Source organism: Lipotes vexillifer, unplaced genomic scaffold (assembly GCF_000442215.2).
Source record: "Lipotes vexillifer unplaced genomic scaffold, Lipotes_vexillifer_v1.1 scaffold1215, whole genome shotgun sequence".
Taxonomy (NCBI): Eukaryota; Metazoa; Chordata; class Mammalia; order Artiodactyla; family Lipotidae; genus Lipotes; species Lipotes vexillifer.
The window spans coordinates 279,305-298,764 of record NW_006790710.1 but is presented as its reverse complement, the minus strand read 5'-3'; the positions used below and the strand labels follow the sequence as shown (position 1 = coordinate 298,764).

General features: G+C 43.9%; 1 protein-coding gene across 1 annotated transcript; it reads right to left on the bottom strand.

Annotated features, from left to right (window-relative positions):
* Positions 1-307: 307 nt before the first annotated feature.
* On the bottom strand, positions 308-18,349 carry SPP2 (secreted phosphoprotein 2). The gene is made up of 7 exons (XM_007463918.1): positions 18,271-18,349; positions 18,047-18,171; positions 10,744-10,866; positions 9,530-9,637; positions 3,618-3,672; positions 2,774-2,836; positions 308-402 (listed from the first exon to the last, which is right to left on the bottom strand). Exons 1-7 carry the CDS (start codon positions 18,341-18,343, stop codon positions 308-310), a joined length of 642 nt encoding a protein of 213 aa, XP_007463980.1. The 5' UTR covers positions 18,344-18,349.
* Positions 18,350-19,460: the final 1,111 nt, after the last annotated feature.

Below are 19,460 nucleotides of genomic sequence, written 5' to 3'. Positions count from 1 at the left end.
GGGAGGGTGGGAGGGAGGGAGACGCAAGAGGGAAGAGATCTGGGAACATATGTATATGTATAATTGATTCACTTTGTTATAAAGCAGAAACTAACACACCATTGTAAAGCAATTATACCCCAATAAAGATGTTAAAAAAAAAAGAAAAGAAAAGAAAAGAAAAGGTGGGAGGCCAGACAGGAGCTGAAGAGCAGACTACAGACGTTTCAGGTGTGGGAACAGCAGTTTTAAGACATCCCCACCCTCCACCCCCCCGCTGGTAGCTTCTGTCTCTAAATACACGTGTTTTTAGCTGTGTCCCCTTACCTCAAGGCTGCCACTCAAAGCCAGTGTTTATTCTTGCTCTGGGCCACAAGTTCAGGCCCCTTCTATTTCCAGGAGGAAAGCCCCTTCTCATGAACCCTGAAGATAGAAAGGGGATATACAGGCTCTGTCATTCACATCAAAATCTAAGACAACATGGACTGTGTGACTATAAATTAATGAGAAAGCCTGTGACCAGCACCACCAGAGCCCCTCCTGCCAGGAGGCTACCCAAGAACACCATGACCTCATCTTGCTTATCAAGTTCTCCCTCACTCTCGCCTGCACGGTGTGACAGCTGAACCCACTGCCATACGCCCTCGAGGGCAGGGACTGTCACATTTATCTTTCAGTCCTCTGAGGGATCTGCCCAGGGCTTGTCACACACATTTGTTGAATTGAATTGTCATGTTCAAAGCAGTCTCTGAGATGGCTGCACCTCTGCATCAATGAAGGTCCCAATGCCCAAAATGTTTTTAGAATTCAGCTCTGGAATTACCTTCCAAGGAATATAAAAAGGATCAGTCGCATTAATTTATATCCATATAATAATTTTTTTGTCCCAAATGACATTTTCTCAGAGTGGTAGCCAGCCTCAGAGATGGCCTGCTGGTATTCACACTCTCGGGTATTCCCCTCCCACATCGGACCAGGGTTGGTCCGATGCAGAAGTGAACTATGCAGAAGTGATGTTATAACCCTTTCAAAATTAGCTAATAAAAGACTGTGCCTTTTGTCTTGGGTGCTCTGTTGCTTGTTCATTCTCCTCTCTCTCTCTCTCTCTCTCTCTCATCATCTTCTCTGGCAGAAGCCAGCTGTCATGTTTTGAGGACATTCAGACAGCCCAGTGGAAAGGCCCATATGGTAGGAAAGCAAAGCCCTCATTCCAATAGCCCCTGAAGAATTGAGGCCTGCCAACCACCATGTGAGTAATCTTGGAAGTGGATTCCTCAGTCCCAGCTAAGCCTTCAGATGAGATCACAGCCACAATCAACATCTTCTCTAGATCATTTTAGAGACCCTGAGCCAGAAACACCCAGCTTGGCTACTTCCAGGTTCCTGACCCTCAGAAACTGTGAGATAATAAATGTTTGTTGTTTTAAGCTGCTAAGTTTTGTGGTAATTTGACACATAGCAATAGATGACTAATGCACCCAAGTTGGCTATTAATCTGATTAACTGAATTTATTTCCAAAATTAAATCCAAGAGCACATGTTTTCCATCACTACAGAGATTCAAAAGAATGAGCCCTAGACTCAGAAGATAATTCCTAAAACAATTGTTCAAAAATGTTCTCAGCAGTGGTCACATTGTTAGAATAACTATATTTCTCCCAAAGTGGCACGTTAGAGGAGGTCTAAACTCAGGCCCTTTATTAAGCAAGCTTCAGATTGTAAGCTTTAGTACTTTAAATAAATTCAGAAAAAGCCTAAGGATGGTCAGACACTGAGCTCAATGAAACATTAATATTTGTGTTATTCATTTTAATGGAGAACTCTGATCAGAGGGTGAATTTCACAGCTCTTCTGTAAAGCAGCATGAAAAAAACAGAGGCTTTAGAGTCTGACAGATCTGTCTCTAAGTCCTGTCTCTGCCCCTCCCTACCTGGATCAAAGTCCTACGTTGGCCTTGTAGCCTTGGACAAGTTACAGAAACTTGTTAAACCTCAGTTTGCCCATCTACAAAATGGGAAGGAACAGTGCTGCCTCTCAAGATGGTTATGAAGTTGAAGGAGAAAACTGTCAAGCAATTAGTAGAGAGTTAGTATTTTGTGTCTACAACAAACAACATGAGTTGTTACTCATTTCTTCTGTGTCAGCAGGTAATACACCTGGTTTACAGTGCTCTCATGAAGGTTAAATGAGAAAAGCGATCGTAAAAGGGAGAAACTAAATAACTGTTAGTTCTGTCAGCTTGCTGAAAAGCACAGTTGAGGTTGGAGGGCAAAGAGAAGTTTAAAAGAGTTTGGATTTTTCAGAAAATGCTCCAGATTAGGAAAGGAGGCAGGTGAGTGCTGATTTCCTCAGCTAGATTTGACTTTTTTTGTGTGTGTGTGGTACGCGGGCCTCTCACTGTTGTGGCCTCTCCTGCTGAGGAGCACAGGCTCTGGACGCGCAGGCTCAGCGGCCATGGCTCACGGGCCTAGCCGCTCCGCAGCATGTGGGATCTTCCTGGACCCGGGCACGAACCAGCGTCCCCTGCATCGGCAGGTGGACTCTCAACCACTGTGCCACCAGGGAAGCCCCCTAGATTTGATATTTTGATTCCTGACAGATTTTAAGTGAGTTTTGATGCCTCAAAATTAGCTTTTCGATGATTTGCAAAGCTGGTTTATGAAGGACTGTTGTTTTGTTTTCATTTTCCCTTAAAATGTTTTGCATTTCAGGGGTTTATCTCTTATGACATGACTTCAGCAGGGTCTGGCTTGATCAGAAAAGCATGTGTTCGGCGTGTCCTACAGAAGAAAACAGGACCACTTAGCAAGTGACCGTTCACAAAATGGCTCACTTCTTGGTCTGTCAGGAGTGAGACCTGTAACGCAGTAACAATAAGTAACAATAAGGCAGGCCCCCTCTGACCACTTCTGGAATGGTCTATGACTTTATTACTGATGCCACAAATACACTTTTCCAGCAAGGAAGCAGTGAGAGATCACCAAAGAGTTTTGCTGCCATCAGCTCCAATAGAAAAAAATCCTCCTATTTACCCATTTTACCAATAGGTAGAAATGTTTCCTAAGCCATAGAACACTAACTCAATCCCGCTTCAAATGAGAGACCACTTAAGAAGGGAAAAAAAGAAAGCCCTCCCTCCCCGAAGCAAGATTCTTAACGGGATGGGCACCTCTGGTCTTATGGCTGGAGGATTACAGAATTCAGCCCCAGCCAGTCAGATGAGGTTTAGTCCAGATCCTTCCACCTACACATTGTTGCATACCTGGCTCCTAAAACTGGTCATGCACCCAGGAGGGAACAAGCGTGCTCAAGCTGGGGGACCCTCTTATGGTAAAAACCAACACCTGTCCTGCCTAATTGGCAGAGATGTTGGGACATGAAATGGAATCATATATGGAAAGGCTCTGCATAAATATAGAGCTGCCTAAATGAAGAGTTGTAACATTATTGCCTACTGTTAAGAAAGGAGCAAAAGCGAATGTTTATTTTCTGTGGTTTCTGTAATTGTTCAAAGCTTATGTACAGATATTTCTAGTTTTAAATGCCTCCCTGATAATTCACTATATATATATATATATATATATATATATATATATATATATGTATATGTATATTAAAAAGAAGAGATCTCAACTTACCAAGCAGATAACTGTTTCTTGATGTAGTGGGTCCCAAGATATCTCCCAAAACCATCTAAGTAAATGTAGGCATTAGTATGTATCAGCACATGAAAGAGAGAAAAAGGAAGGACACTGCAAAATATGCAAATATTATCAGGAAGACTCAGATGTATTATATAATTTATTTTTAATGAAATAAGGTAATATATTACATTAAATAACTTTATATGGTATTGAACATGTAATGTCTAAAAAAGCATGTGGGGAAAAGCAACTTACATGAAGTTTAAATTGTCTAAAAACGTTTCCACTAGACTCAAAATGACCCCCAATTGTTGTGGACGAGAAAGACGGAACCTCGTTATATGGACTTGCAAATCAACTATGTTTAAGTCAAATTTGTGAATTTTCTCCCTATGAAGTCCCCATATGTGTTCAATTAAAAAAAAAAACAAAAAGTGTGCACGAGTAGTCTTCATGAAGCCACTGAAAGCCCATAGTCACAAAGTAAGGTGGCTGCTTGACTCACAACATTTCTACCAGGTGTCTGGGCCACCTACCTGTTACCCTCTCCATCGTGAACAGTCAGTTAGCCTGCTGGCTTTTGTCAGAGTGATTGGTCTAGCAGGCGGCACAGTTTAGTGGGGGAAAGAATAATCTTTTCAATAAACGGTGCTGAGACAACTGGATATCGACATGTAAAAGATTGAGGCCGGACCCCTTGCTAATCAAAATGGACCATGGATCTAAATGTAAGAATCACACAAACAACAAAAGAAAAAAATGGATCAATTGGACTTCATTAAACTTTCAAACTTTTGTTCTTCAAAGTGCACCATAAAGAAAGTAAAAAACAAAAAACACGGGAGAAAATATCTGCAAATTGTGTATCTGATATGGAACTTATATACAAAACATATAAAGAAGTCTTACTACTCAACAAAAACAGACAAATAACCCAATTTAAAATTTGGCAAAGGAATTTTTTTTCTTTTTTGGCCACTTTGCACAGCTTGCAGGATCTTAGTTCCCCAACCAGGAATCAAACCTGCTCCCTAGGTGGCAGTGAAATTGAGGAGTCCCAACCACTAGACAGCCAGGGAATTCCGACAAAGGATTTGAGTAGACGCTTTTCCAAAGAATATATACAAATAGTCAATCATTGTTCATTAGGAAAATGCAAATCAAAACAATAACGATGCACCACTTCACACCCACTAGAATGGCTAAAATTAAAAAGACAGACAATAATAAGTGTTCATAAGGATGTGTAGAAACTGGAACCCTCATACATTGCTGGTGGGAATGTAACATGGTACAGCTATTATGGAAAACAGCTTGGCAGTTTCTCAAAAAATTACACATAGAATTACTTTACGCCCCAGAAATTCCACTCATAGGTAAATACCCAAGATAAATAAAAATATATGCCCACACAAAAACTTGCACATAAATGCTCACAGCATCATTATTTACAATAGTCAAAAAGTAGAAATAGGGACTTCCCTGGTGGCGCAGTTAAGACTCCACGCTCCCAATGCAGGGGGCCTAGGTTCAGTCCCTGCTCAGGGAATTAGATGCCGCATGCCGCGACTAAGAGTTCTCATGTCGCAACTAAGGAGCCCGCCACCTGCAACCAAGACTCAGTGCAACCAAATAAATAAATAAATAATTTTTTTTTAAGATATGTATATAAAAAAAAAGTAGAAACAACCTCCATTTTGATCAACTAATGAATGGGTAAATTAAATGTGGTTTATCCATACAATGGATTATTATTCGACAATGAAAAGTACTGATACATGCTATAACATGTATGAACCTCCAAACATGCTAACTAATATAAGCCAGTCACAAAAGAACACATATTGTATGTTTCTATTTATATGAAATGGCTGGAAAAGGTAAATCTATAGAGAAAGAAAGTAGATTAGTGGTTACTAAGGGCTGTGGAGAGAATGAGGGGCAGGGTAAGGGGTCTTAGGGTTTCTCTTCTGGATGACTGTTCATGATTTAGATAGTGATGAGAGTTGTACAACCTTATGAATATACTAAACCCCACTGAACTGTACACATTAAAGGGGTGAATCGTATGGTCTGTGAATTACTGGGTTGGCTAAAAAGTTCGTTCGGCTTCTTCTGTAACATCATATGGAAAAAAACCCGAACGAAATTTTTGGCCTGCCCAATATATTTCAATAACAGTGTTATTAAAAAAAAATGGGACACATGACCTAAGACAGGACAACGGGAATAATACCAGGAGGTATCTCCAGCTGGAGCTAGAGAGAAGTGCTCTGTTTCCTCCTAAGTTTAGAGGATATGAATCTGGAGTGGCTTGCAGTCTTGGCTCCAGCTACAAGGAGAAAACTCATCTGCAGTAAGGGGAGGAGGGACAGAGAAGGAAAACAATGAATGTGGCCCAGATAGTGTTGACAGTCACTAGATTGAGTTGTCCAAGAGGACAACTCTTTCCTCTCCTTTCTGGGAACGTGAGCCAGGGGATTATCTCATTTTGGCTTAGGCCATTTCTAGTTGAATTTCTATCATTTGAAATGGGAGACAGTAAATAATAAATGAAAGGCCTGTAGCTCCTCCTCCCCTGAGTTCAGGATTCCTGTTCACTCTTCCTCAGTATCTCCTTTTGCACCGTTTTGGGTCTCATGGCTGAAACTCGAGCCAAACCTCAACCCATCCGCTTGAAATCAGAAGGATTTGTCCAAAATCAAGTCCATTCATCATCCTACAGATGTTAGCATTTCACCATGTGGTTGACTGAAGTGCCATATAGAAATCATTTATCCCCCACATACTTCTTTTTCAAGATTAAAAAAGTAAAAATAAAAACTGCCCATAATTTAAATATTTATTTGGTTAAGAGAGGAGAATATTAGCAATTTTAGAAATTTATTTGCTCAAATCTTTTTACAAAGCATTTATACTTATTAAAATTATGTAGTGGAAAACCCGAATGTTTTTATATTAGAGACACTTTCTCTCATTGTATGCTTACCAGATATTTTCCATTTGAGCTAAGGCCTATTTCCTAATAATTAGGATGTTTGGTCTTATTCTCCATGGCTTCCATCTTTCTTCACATTATATTCCTTTCTCTGGAAATTCTTTTACTATCTACATATGTTCTTCAAGTGGCCTTTATGTTCATTACTCTGGGATATTTTTTTTCAGTTTTCTTTCTTTTATTCCCTACTTCCAACAATGATTTATTTGTTCTATGTCTAATTTCATCCCAGTCAATTGTCTTTCATGTTTGTAGTATCATCATTTTTTTCACTGAAAATGGTTAACAGCTGTCGTCTAATTTTTTTTCTGTTTCATGTAAGAAATCTATTTTAGAGTTGCCAGGAATTACTTTAAATCTCCATCTGCTTTCTTCTCTTTCTTTCGAATTGCAGAATCCTTTAATTTAAGGAATTTTTTCTTTGCTCATAATCCTTTATGATCTCCTAGTCTTTGAGGCAAAGCAACCTGGGAGTTTATTTTAAAATCTTGTTTGTTTCCGGGACTAACTTAACGTCATATCGGTCTTCTTACAAAACTTGGGACTGGAAGAAAAGTGAGTAGTCTTCAGTCGGCAGTTAGAAAGTTGCAGTAGGTCTGTGCGTTGTGCAAACAATCAGAATCAACTTTCCAAATCAGAGATGGAAGAGGCGTTAAATTAGGGGGCCATTTATTAACTTCTAATGTGTTAAAGGTCATAGAAGAACAGGCATCCATTTCTCTCGACATTCGCCACTAATTCCTAGCTCTACTTGGCACTCTCTCTCACCTGCCCTGCCAGCCTCCCAGCACCCCCATCCATTCTTACCTAGTTCCAGTCTGTTCTTCATCTATTCTGTCACTTCCTTACTTATAACCCTTGAATAGCCCCAAGCCAAGGATCCTTGACATGACCCATGAGGTCTACCTTGACCAGGCTGGTGTCCTCTCCAGCCCCACCCTTATGCCTCTCTTCTCATATTTTTCTCCCAGCCATGATGGATTTCTGTCCATTTGTACCCATCAGCTTAGCTTCCCTCACACATCAGGGAACTCCATCAGGCTCTCCCCTGTGCTGGGAATCTCCTCATCCTTCCCCTCCACACCCTGTGCCCTTTGTCCTGAGGTCACCCACCCTCCAGCCCCCCGGGGAAAGTTCGCTGTGACCCCACACGCTATTGCATCCTCCTGCTACGTGCTCCCGAAAGTTTGTCTGGTAGTCAGGGTAACCCCTGCTTAATGGACACTCCCAGACTCATCCACAAACCCCACAGGAGCCAGAGAAGTGCCTCTCTTGCTCTCCACTGTCTCCTAGCTTCCCCCATACAAACCACAAAATCGATACACACAGAATGCTTGTGACATGATGCTTGGTCCCTGCCACTTCTGGGTTAGCTTGGCCAGGTGTGAGCCACTGTGTCAGCTGTGAAGCACGCTTTACTTCCTGGATACTTTGCTGGAGTCGAGGCCCTGGGTACCTGAACTAGCATCAAGGAGATAGGATCCAGAAATCTCCTGGGGACTGACCCTCAAAAGTTGCCGGTGAGAACGAGGTTGATCAATAACCTTATGCTCAACTGAACATTTTTGCAGAATTCTCCTTCCAACAGTGAAAACACCCCTGCAACAGGAGTTTCTCACTCCTTCCTAATTCTAAAATGGACTTCCATATAAAATATGGAAGTCCTGGGTATGTTCATAATAGAGGAACATTACTTTTATGTGTAATTCTTGAAATTGTATAGTCTTTTCATGTAATTTTCACTACAGATTTAAATCTTGAAAAAATTAATAAAAATATATGTAGAGAAAGATGTAATTGGACAGATTTGGCTGTATAATGGTAGAAACAATTTTTAAGTAGCAGTCAAAGATATTATCCATTATGAATAAACAAATAACGTAATAGTTATGTTTTTATCCCAAATTAGAGTCTAGAAGCTTCCTCCTCATATCATATTCTTGACAATTTCTTCCTCATTTTTCTTGTATTCATTCAAGTATTGACTGAACATCTACCCTGTATCAAACATTGTCCTAGATGACAAAATAAACATTCCCTGCCCTCATATGATGTACGTTCCAGTAAGGAAAGCAGTCAATACACAGACAAATAAGTAATATAATTCCAAGTCAGAAATGTATATATTACTGATTTCACAGTATTATTGCAGATGCATATCAGTGCAATTGAAGGAAAAATGATGTGTCCTGCCATTTACCAAAAGCATCTATTACGTACCAGATTCTGGACCAGATCTTTCACGTCCATCGACTTACTTGGTCTTCTCAACTTCCTATCGGGTGGTCTCTACTACTGGCATTTAACAGATGAAGAAACTTCAGACCATGGAGATTAAATATCCTGACCTAGGTTGCAGAGCTGGTAAAGGAACACCAATGTATCAAAAATGCCCCTCTTGGGCTTCCCTGGTGGCGCAGTGGTTGAGAGTCCGCCTGCCGATGCAGGGGACGCGGGTTCGCGCCCCGGTCCGGGAAGATCCCACATGCCGCGGAGCAGCTGGGCCCGTGAGCCATGGCCGCTGAGCCTGCGCATCCAGAGCCTGTGCTCCGCAACGGGAGAGGCCACAACGGTGAGAGGCTCGCGTACCGCCAAAAAAAAAATGCCCCTCTTCATTCCACTAAACCACAGAGGCAGTGAGATGCATACTTAGATCTAAAACTTTGAAGATTTGCTCATTGTTATTTTAAGCTCACATCCTAAATCTTAGGAAAAGAGAGAGAATTGGAAGAAGTAAGGGATATTGAACATGAGATTGCAGGTGTAAAAGGGAGATGCCAGCTGAGTAAGCAGAGCTATACCTGAGTGATGCTCCAACTACTCTGTCACACCGGCCTGCCTGTCACAGACCCACACAGACCCTAAGAGGTAGGTGCTGTCCCAAAGGATGCCGAGCCCCTGCACTTACCTCTTCACTGCTGTTAGACTCGGAGCTGGAGGACCAGTGGCAGCGAACCCACACGTCCTGCACCTGCTCAGCAGACACCCACACGGTGCTTCTGCAGACAGTCGCCGGCTGGAAAAGGGGAAGCAGTGAGTTCTATGCCCGGCAGCTGGTAGAAATGGTTAGGACCTATCTAAGAAATCAGGCAACACCGTAGGGCTTGACGCAATGATGCAGACAGAAAGGAAAAATTCACAGAGACATTTCATTTTCCCAAAATGAAAATTTCTCAAGACCTAAGCAGAAACAAATGATGACTTAAATATCTCTTAGGCTTTTGCTACATTACAAGTCCTGAGGGAAAGCAAATGTTCCCTTTCTGAGCACTGAGTGGGCTCCCTCGAATGGCTTTCCTTTTGAACAACAAGAAATGGGAAGATCTCCCAAGGACCCTGCTCTGCTCTCCCTTGGCCTCAGATTTCGTTAGAAACAAATGCTAGTGACACTTGGGTTTGGGACCTTTGTGAAACAGAGCTACAGCGAAAAGTCTCACAAAACAACAAAACAACGGGTTCTCTTTGCAGGATTGACATCCCTGTGTAACCACCCAGACATCACAATGATAAAGTAACAAAACCCTGAGACCTCGTACAGCTGAACGAGAACACCTCAGACAGTGAATTTGGGGTGCCTCCCATCCCTGGGGTTAACCAAGCATGGGGCCATGTGCTGGTCACTGGGGAGATGAAACTGACCACGCTGTGGTCCTGACCCCCATGGAGCCCAAGCTGGTGGAGGAGACAGATTTTATACAACAGTCAACTATAAAACAGTGCACCTCGCACCAGGAACACAGCTGGCATTTTAAATTCATTTAAAATAGAATTTGAAATGTCTCTGGGATTTTTCTTGGCTATTGGCCTCTTCGTATTCACTTTGCCTGGAACCATCATTATCCCTATTTTTAAACAGCAGAAAACTGAGGCAGCAGGGCTTAAATAATTTGCCAGGATTACTCAGGACTGTGGACTCCAGAGCTCGAGTCCTCGACCACTGAGTCACGCCGCCCCTGCCCAGGGGACAGCGTGGACACAGTTAGTGGTGCCTCCCAGGGTGTCCAGACGCCAGGCAGTGGCCAAGCCCTTGGTGTGGCTTTGAATCAGGTCCTGGCAATGTAGGAAGACAGGTGCTCCCTTGCGTTGTTTTCTGGGCTGGTGGCCTTTCCCCCCGACTCTTACCACGTAGTAGCCCCTCTGGAAGTCACAGGTGGCGGGGTCTTCCCCAGAACCCCTCCTGCACGTCGTCTCTCGGATGGCGAGCTCTATGTCCATGGTCAAGCTGTCCTCATCCAGGATGTTGACCTTCATGAAAACAAAGCGTCAGTTTGCCATAGATGTGTTTCTGAAGGTCACACGCTAGGAATGTGTCTCCTTGAACGAGGAGAAAAAGTGACAGAATACCCCACCACTAAAGCTTTCAATTGTCCTGGCAATCACCCAGTTCCACGCCCTCATTCTGAAGACCAGGGGAAGAAGTGATTTACCAAAGGCTCACAAGACTTTACTGAGACAATAGGACAAGAACTTGGGTGTCCTGACTCCACGCTAAGCACTGCTGCTAATGACTTACATTTACGATGAATCCTCAGGATTTACAGATTCTGTATTTGCAAATTTGCCTACTTGCTAAAATGTACATCTAACCCCAATCAGTACTGGGTGCCCTCACAGCCACTCATGAAGACACGCTGGGCAGCAAAGAACTTGAGTCGCCAGATGCACATGCTCCCAACCGGGGTCAGATGAGGTGATAAAAGGCTCAGGCTCTTTGCCTCAGCAACCAGACGGTACACAAGTCAATTTCATGGTCTATTTTGTGTCACGGTTTTCTCATTTTTGTGCTTTTCCTTGGTGATTTTGCTGTTTAAATTGGCCCCCAAGCCTAGTGCTGACAAGCTGTCTAGTTTCCTAAGCACAGGAAGGCTATGATGTGCCTGACGGAGAAAATACATGTGTTAGCTGAGCTTTGTTCAGGCCTGAGTGACAGCGCTGGTACAGTGAGCTCAATGGTAACGAATCACCATATATAGTAAATAAGTCTTTAAGTGAAAACACACACAAAACAAGGGCACATATTGATCAGTTAACAGAAATATTGTGACCAGAGGCTCTCAGAAACCTAACCCTGAATTTCCCCAGGATAAACGGCTCAGGATTCACTAACCCAGTGTTCGCAGAATCTTTATGGAATGTAACTGCCACAAATAACAAGAATCAACTTATTTTAAGTGTCAACGTATTTATGAGATTCAGATTTAATATCTAATATGTAAAAATTATCAATAACCGGGGTCATAAATCATGGCAAGGCTGAGTTTTTAGTCCTACTTGTTTTTAGAAAACTCTGCTTGTATCAGCACTCCTCATCCTGCGTCAGAGACACAAAGACCCCCCCCCCACCCCGAGCTTGGAGCTAGCCACTTATTTCCAAAGCAAAAGCAAAGTATTTTAAGTGTCACTGTCCTAAAAGAATGCTCCATACTTTCTTAATAATTCCTGAAATAAGTAAGTAGCAAGTACATCTCTGCTGTACAGTGTTATCCAGCCCCGCTTCCCGGTTGATCAGTTTGGATCTATGAACAAGATTACACAGTTTCCAATCCTTTCCACCAAGGGTGGGATACTGGGGGTACCTTCCAAACTTCCTGATGAGTGTGCTGTTCTGATGACACGGACGTCTCCTGACTTACTAAATGCCCACTGTGTGTGCTGCACCAGAAGCACAGCAGGGAAGACCCCACGGAGCTTAGATTCCACCTGGGGCAGGGTGGTGGGGCACCACACAGCAAACACACTAAAGAAAACTGAACAAGGACCTTCCAGATGGCTACAGGGTTAGGAGCAAAAAAGCAACATGGCAGTGGGGATGGAGAGCAGATAGTTTAGACGAGGCGCCTGAGAAATCCTCCCAAGGAAGGCGTATCTAAGCTAGGACTTAAAGGATGGGAAGGAGCCCATCGTGTGAGGAAAAAGCAGAGCCAATGTCCTGGGGCAGAACAAGCCCAGCGGTGGTGGTAAAGCAAAATGAACAAGAGGAAAACCAAACACCCTGAAGCTGGAAAGGAGTGTGCCAGATAGTTAATGGTCCCGTAGCCCGTGGGAACGAGTTTTGACTTCATTCTCATTGCAATGAGAAGTTCTCAGAGGCTTCGAAGAGGTAAGATCTGAGTCACCATGGCTGCTACAAGGAGAGCACACGGGGGCAGGAACAAGATGGCAGCAGGGAGGTGGGCTCCACTGCCCGACCCCACTCCAGGCTCCAGAAACTCCTTCCCTTTGAGCTCTTGAGCCCATCCTTTGGCAAATTTGAGTCAACCCACACATTCACCTACTGCCCAGTGGGGAGAGAGGTGGTGAGAGCACTGTGACAGTCGGTGTGACCACTTTCAGGCAGGGAGTAACGGGATAGTTTGCTTTGGAAATAAGTGGCCACAGCTCCAAGCTCGGGATGGGGGTGTCTTTGTGTCTTTTTCTGACGCAGGATGAGGAGTGCTGATACAAGCCGAGTTTTCTAAAATCAAGTAGGATTAAAAACTAAGCCTTGGGCTTCCCTGGTGGTGCAGTGGTTGAGAATCTGCCTGCCAATGCAGGGGACATGGGTTCGAGCCCTGGTCCAGGAAGATCCCACACGCCGCGGAGCAAGTAGGCCCGTGTGCCACAACTACTGAGCCTGCGCATCTGGGGCTTGTGCTCCTCAGCAAGAGAGGCCACGACAGTGAAAGGCCCACGCACCGCGATGAAGAGTGGCCCCCGCTCGCCGCAACTAGAAGAAAGCCCACGCACAGAAACGAGGACCCAACACAGCCAAAAATAAATTAATTAATTAATTTTTTTAAAAAAAGAATTCTGAGATTAAAAAAAAAAATCTCAGCCTTGCCATTGTTTATGACCCTGTTTACTGATCATTTTTACATATTAGATATTAAATCTGAATCTCTTAAAAAATTAAAAACTCTTCAGCTGGAGCGCATCAAGCAGGCTCTCCACCCCACCCCACCCCCACCCAGATCATGCTTCCACAATTTCTCAAAGCAACCTGATGAAAGCAAACTGGCAGGACAAAAGCTTAGTTTAAAAGATGAAAATGCAGGGGGTTTGAGTACTGATAATGTTAACTGTGAGATGATTTTGCAAACTTTTTGCATCTCTAAGCACTTTTAAGCACCCTTTCCAGAATATAGAGAAAAGTCAAATAACTCTGCTTTTTCATTTGAATTCACTTTCAGCCAGTGAATTTCTGCTCTGTGTTCTTTAAAAAATGTGGGACAACCCAAATAGTCAACCCTAAGGAATCAACTGGAGAAAATCCCAAACCCAGCGTTACGGCCGAAATAAATCATGGTCCTTTACAATCAGTGTTACAGTGTGGTCCTGTTTTTTTTAAAAAATATATTTTATACCCGCATATGAAGAGAAAAAAATCCAAAAAGACATCCTGCCACATGTCCATAGTGGGTGTCTCAGAGGGCTGGATAATGAATGTTACTTTGGGTTTTCTCTTTCTTGTTGTATCCTGTAACTCTCTATAATGAGTATATTTTGATTTTTTTATTTCAAAAAGAAATAAAAATATACAAGCCATAAAATACCCATAACAATTCCTTTTGCAGAGTACAATGTTTAACGTAATGTGTCAACTTAGCTGGGCCACAGTGTCCAGATCTGTGGTCAAACATTGATCTGGATGCCTCTGTGAAGAGGTTTTTGGTTGAGGTTAAACTGGTAGAGTTTGAGGAAAGCAGATTACCCTCCTTCATGTGGGTCGGCCTCAGCCAATCAGTTGAAGGTCAGACTAGAGCCAAGACTGATGTTTTTCCCAGCAGGAAGCAATTCTGCCAACAGACTGGCCTTCAGACTTGAACCGCAACGTCAGTTTTTCCCTGGGTCTCCAGCCTGCTGGCCCACCCTGCAGATTTTGGCTTTACCAAGCCTCCACAGTAGTGTGGGCCAATTCTTTAAAATCAATCTCTCCCTGTCTCTGTCTGTCTCTGTCTCTGTCCATCTCTTCTCTGCTTCTCTGCAGAAGCCTGACTAACACAGTGATCATTTAGGTTTTTCAAACTAAGCCCTTATGATTGGACAAAAAGTAAAGCTCAGGTATAGCTGCCTAGCATAATGTAGAAAGCCAAGAAGCAAAACGTGCAAAGAGGAAAGGTAAAAATGGACAGAAATGGGCATAGACACATAAAGGATCCCAAAGTTTCCATGGCTTTGCCCCAAATATCCCAGAATCCATTTACTCCTCACCTTCCCCACACTAAGAGGCTCAGTTGCCATAGGTCACCATCTGCTTCCCACAGTTGCTGTCTGGGATTCCTCCTGGCACCCCACTCCACACAACAGCTGCAGAGATCTTAGAAGGTCTTCTTGTACTTTATTTAAAACCTCCTCTCAACTACCCCCTGCAGGAGGTCCTCCCACAGCTGGAGGTTCTCGTCACTGAGTGAGTCTTAGCTCAAATATGGCACCTCTGTAGAGACTTCTGTCCCATCTGACAGCTACCCCAGCCCAGGCCCAGGCCCATCCATCATGCTGTTTTATTTTCTCCACAGGACTCCCCACTCTCTGAGACTACCTTCACTTATTTATAGAATTTGCACCCCATTCTCCCTTCATCCCCTCCCCTCCTCTCCCTCCCCTCTCTCTCTGCAGTGGTATCTGAGCTTCATGGGAGCACGGCCTGGTCCAGCCTCTCTGTTCCTCACCCCCGGCACAGGGCCTGTGTCCACCTTTTCTTTCTCTGCTTGTGTACATTGAGGGAACAGTCTGTGTGCGCCTAGTGTCAATGTTGGAACAAGGAAATCATCGTGGCTGATTACATCTCCCCGTGCTCTCCCATCCTTTTTAAACTTGGAGCCCAAGAGTTAAGTTGCTTACAGTCAATTGCAAGAGCATTCGATCCAAGTCACTGGTAAATCGCAGTGGTTCTTAACCCTGACTACACATTAGAATGACCAGGAAACGTGTAAGAATATGAGCCCCACCCTCAGGGATTGGGATTTAATTAGTCACCATCCTGCCTGGACATCAGGAGTATTTCAATCTCCCAGATGATGCTGACGTGCAGCGGGGTCGAGAGCCACTGGGTTTATGAAGCAAACTCAGGGATAAAGTAGCGGGGCCGGACCCCTCACCCTAAGCCCACTGAACTCTACCCCAAACCTCCTGCACATACACAAACATGACCAAACCACTTATTTCCTTCGGACATACTCCTAGAAATGAAACTATGAGATCAAATGTTGTAAATATTTGCTATTTTTAATGTTTAACGTGTTTATAAACATGCTTAACAAATTGCACGTTTGCAAAGATAATTTTACCAAATTACATTTTCTCTAGCAGTGTTTGAGATTTCCCTTTCACCTTTTCCCTGGTTATTTGCATTCTGATTTTGTCGGCTGTCGGAGAAGTGACATATTTTTCCCAATGTTTCGAGCTCATTTGTATTACTATTTTGTGAATTGTTCTGTACCCTCAGGGACAGTGATCTGATCTGTTCCCTCATCTCTTTCCTGAGGACTTTGCTTAGCTCTGAGTGGATGTCTCATGGCTACTGTTATGAAGGGAATTAGCATATTTGGGGCCATCTTTAGGGTGTTTATAGAAGGCATGACTAACGCATACAATAAAGCAAAATGTGAACCACTTCTAAGAAGAAAGACGTATCACCAGGACAGATCCAAGTAGGAGAGTTTTCCCTCCATTGGGAGAAGAAAGGAAGCTTTCATGGAAGGGACATGGTGAATGTAACTTGGCCAATGAATCTGAATAGTGAGAAAAGGCTGGAAAGAAACAAGAATAGGCAGAATTCCAGAGCAGCGCACAGGAGGCGGAGGGGCATCTCCCTCCCGTGTTCTCACTAAGGATCACACGCCCACATACATAGGTGTGTTTCTTTGCAGGTGCCTGTGTGTCTGGGCTCAGGTGTCTGATATCAAGATGGCCCACGTGCTGGAATGTTCTCTGGATGACTACGCCTCATGCTAGCTTGTCTCCACTGGCCAGATTTCCACGGTGTCAGTAACTGGTTCTCTCGGGACCTGTCCTCATGCTCTTATTCACTTAATTAACTACTAACTTTCTTCTGCAGCAAGCACAAGCTAAATTACAAGCAAATCTAAACTCATTTGCAAGCTTGGCAAGAGGACACAGATTGCCCCACACCACACGTGGATTTCATTAAGTGCAAAAGATGGAAGCCCAAACGGCCAGTGTACGACGGAGGGGTTCTTCATTCTGTCCAGTCCTCCTCCAGAAGGAACTCGCCCTCTGGCCTGGCAGCTGACCACACGTATCTCGCCGTGCTCTCGCACCGTGACAGCCTGGCCAAGTGACCCCAGTCTGGCCACAACAGCCTGCTTCTGGGCTAGCTAAAGCATCATCTTCGTGACCTATGACCCAATTAGAAAAGACAACTGGGACAATTCAATTAATTTCCTGGGAATCTGGAAATAAGAAACTGAGCTAGCTTATGAAGGAGCTGGGTCAAGATGAATGTATTGTATTTGGAGACTGGAGCTATGGAGCCATGAGCTGTGTGCCCTTCACAGAAGGAGAGGGGACAAACCAGGTGTGTGCTAAGGTGGTGCCCGGCAGGGATGGGAGAGGTGAGCATGCAGGTGGAGAGGAAGCAATGGCCTACTGGCCTCTGCGAGGAGGCGGCCGCTGCCTGGACCCCTGGCCACGTCTCCACGGTTCGCAGTTCCCAGGCGGCCCGTCCTGCAACGAGTTCTCATTTGTAGGAACAGGAACTTTGTAGAAGCTCCTCAGCCCCCATCTTAACCTAAACTCTCTGGCAGGTGTTTCTGCTGCCCGCCCCTCTCCCCACCCCACCACCGCCCCTGCACGGTACGATGAGCTGGCGGTGAAATCACCTGGGGCCCAGCCAGGAGGGAGGCGATCTGCAGGCTAGTTTCTCATTTCCTCGGAAGGATAATTCTGTTTCTTTCTTTGCCAATCACGGCCTTAGTCACTGGAAGGCCATGAAAATTCATCTATTCCCCATTTCCCCAAGCTAAAAGGAAACAGACTATTACAAAATTGACAAAGCAAAGTGGATTTCTTTGGCTCAAAAGCCAGAATTGATTTCCTATAAGTATTTGGAGCAGAACTGCTGAATTTGAAAAAGCCTCATTTCTAATAAACAAGCAGTTTTTAATAAAACATCTCAAAAGGAACCATGGGGGCTTTGGGTCCAGAAGCAGGATGTGCAGAGGGTAACATCTGGAAATGGGAAATGATGCCAGAGGGAAGAAAAATGCAAAAAGAATCAGTCATCCGAAGTAGCTTTGAGAGCTTTACGACAATAATTATAATTAAATCCTTTCTCTATTAAAAAAAAAAAAAAAGAGTGTGAAAGAGATGAGTAGCTATTATCCTTTGAAACTGGAAAATTTTTAACGTGTAACCCAAAAAAGGACAAAAGAAAAAACCAGAAAGCGGTATAAAGAGGACCAGAGAAGACATACCAGGCACTTACCCTTCTAATCGAGCTTCTGAACGCCCGAAACAGATAGGGGCTCAGCGACTGGGAATTCACTTTTGCCACGGAGGCGCTGACAGCTTCCCTCAAGGAAGACGGGTCATAGTCATACACGGGAAAACCTGGACTCATAAACACATGAGGACACAGTGAGACAGGATGCATGGATGAGGACAGCTCTGCATCATCAAGGACAGGTGGCCTGACCCTGAGCTCCTTACCTGCACAGTAGTGGAACCAGTAGTTCGTTCCAAGGACAAACATAATCAACACCTTCATCACCATCTTCTCCATCCTGGGAAGGATAATTTCAGTTCCGATCCCAGCAGATTGTGTCTATGTGTTTGGGGGTGACCCGCCGTCCTGAAAGCAGCTCTTTATCAAGTGTGACCTGGCTTGCTCACTCCGACTGAAGCAGACTCTGCGGCTTCAACAGAGACAATTGATCCTGCAGTCAATATTTACTGCTGCCTTTTCCTAGGGGAAGGGTACAGTTTGAGGCCACTTTTGAAGTTTGGACCTCAACATGGGACTTTAGCCCCCGCGGCAAAAGCCATCAAGAGGCGGGGACTCCGCATGCACTGTTTGCTCTTCTCTATTTTAATTTCATCCACGTGGGCTGCCTATTTCTCTTTATTTTCATTTCATTTTTGGAGGGAGGGGGATGCAACCTTACTTTCAACAAAACAGTTACTTTTACATTTTTGTCCATTCAATTCCCTCTCATATTCCTAAAGATCCTGCAGTTGACTGTTTATAAAAATTGTGTGGTTATTTCATGATCATACTGGAAATTATGACTGGAAAGGAGAGAATTTAATCTGCAGGACTTAAATATGCCAAACAAGTTCACGTGCAATAAAAAACAGTGACATGCCTCCGTGTCCACCGACCCTGTCTGCTTATGGGCATTTTCGCATCTCACTTGGATGATAAGGTATTTATTTGCATATTGATGAGTCTCATGCACTATAAGATCCCAAGGTAGTTTGTAAATCATTAAAAAGAAGACACACTTTATAGTAAATACATGTTGTGCTACATGCCACTCATGGTGCTCTCGTTCCTTGAATTAACGCATAAGAAGCTGTAGTGTCCTGGGGCTCAGAAATACCTGGATCAGAATCCTGGCTCCATATCTGTCAGGCGTGTACCCTTGGGCACGGTACTAAATGTCTCTGAACCTCAACTTCTTCACCTATAAAGTGGGCATAAATGGTTAGATGTAAACGTGTATTATTAGTCAGGGAGGCACAGAGAGAGAGAGAGATTGATTTTAAGGAGTTGGCTCATGCAATGGTGGAGACTTGATGAGTCCAAAATCTGCAGCATGGGCTGGCAGGCTGGAGACCCAGGGAAGAGTTACAGTTTGAGTCCAAAGGCCACCTACTGCCACAATTCCTTCCTGCTG

Bases quoted from the DNA above. Each gene is read 5' to 3' on its own strand.
- SPP2 (XM_007463918.1), bottom strand. From the start codon at position 18,343: ATGGAGAAGATGGTGATGAAGGTGTTGATTATGTTTGTCCTTGGAACG. The intron at 10,867-18,046 runs GTAAGTGCCTGG...GTTTTCATGAAG, and splicing joins TCAGAAGCTCGATTAGAAGG to GTCAACATCCTGGATGAGGA. The intron at 3,673-9,529 runs GTAAGTGCAGGG...ACATTTACTTAG, and splicing joins AGTCTAACAGCAGTGAAGAG to ATGGTTTTGGGAGATATCTT.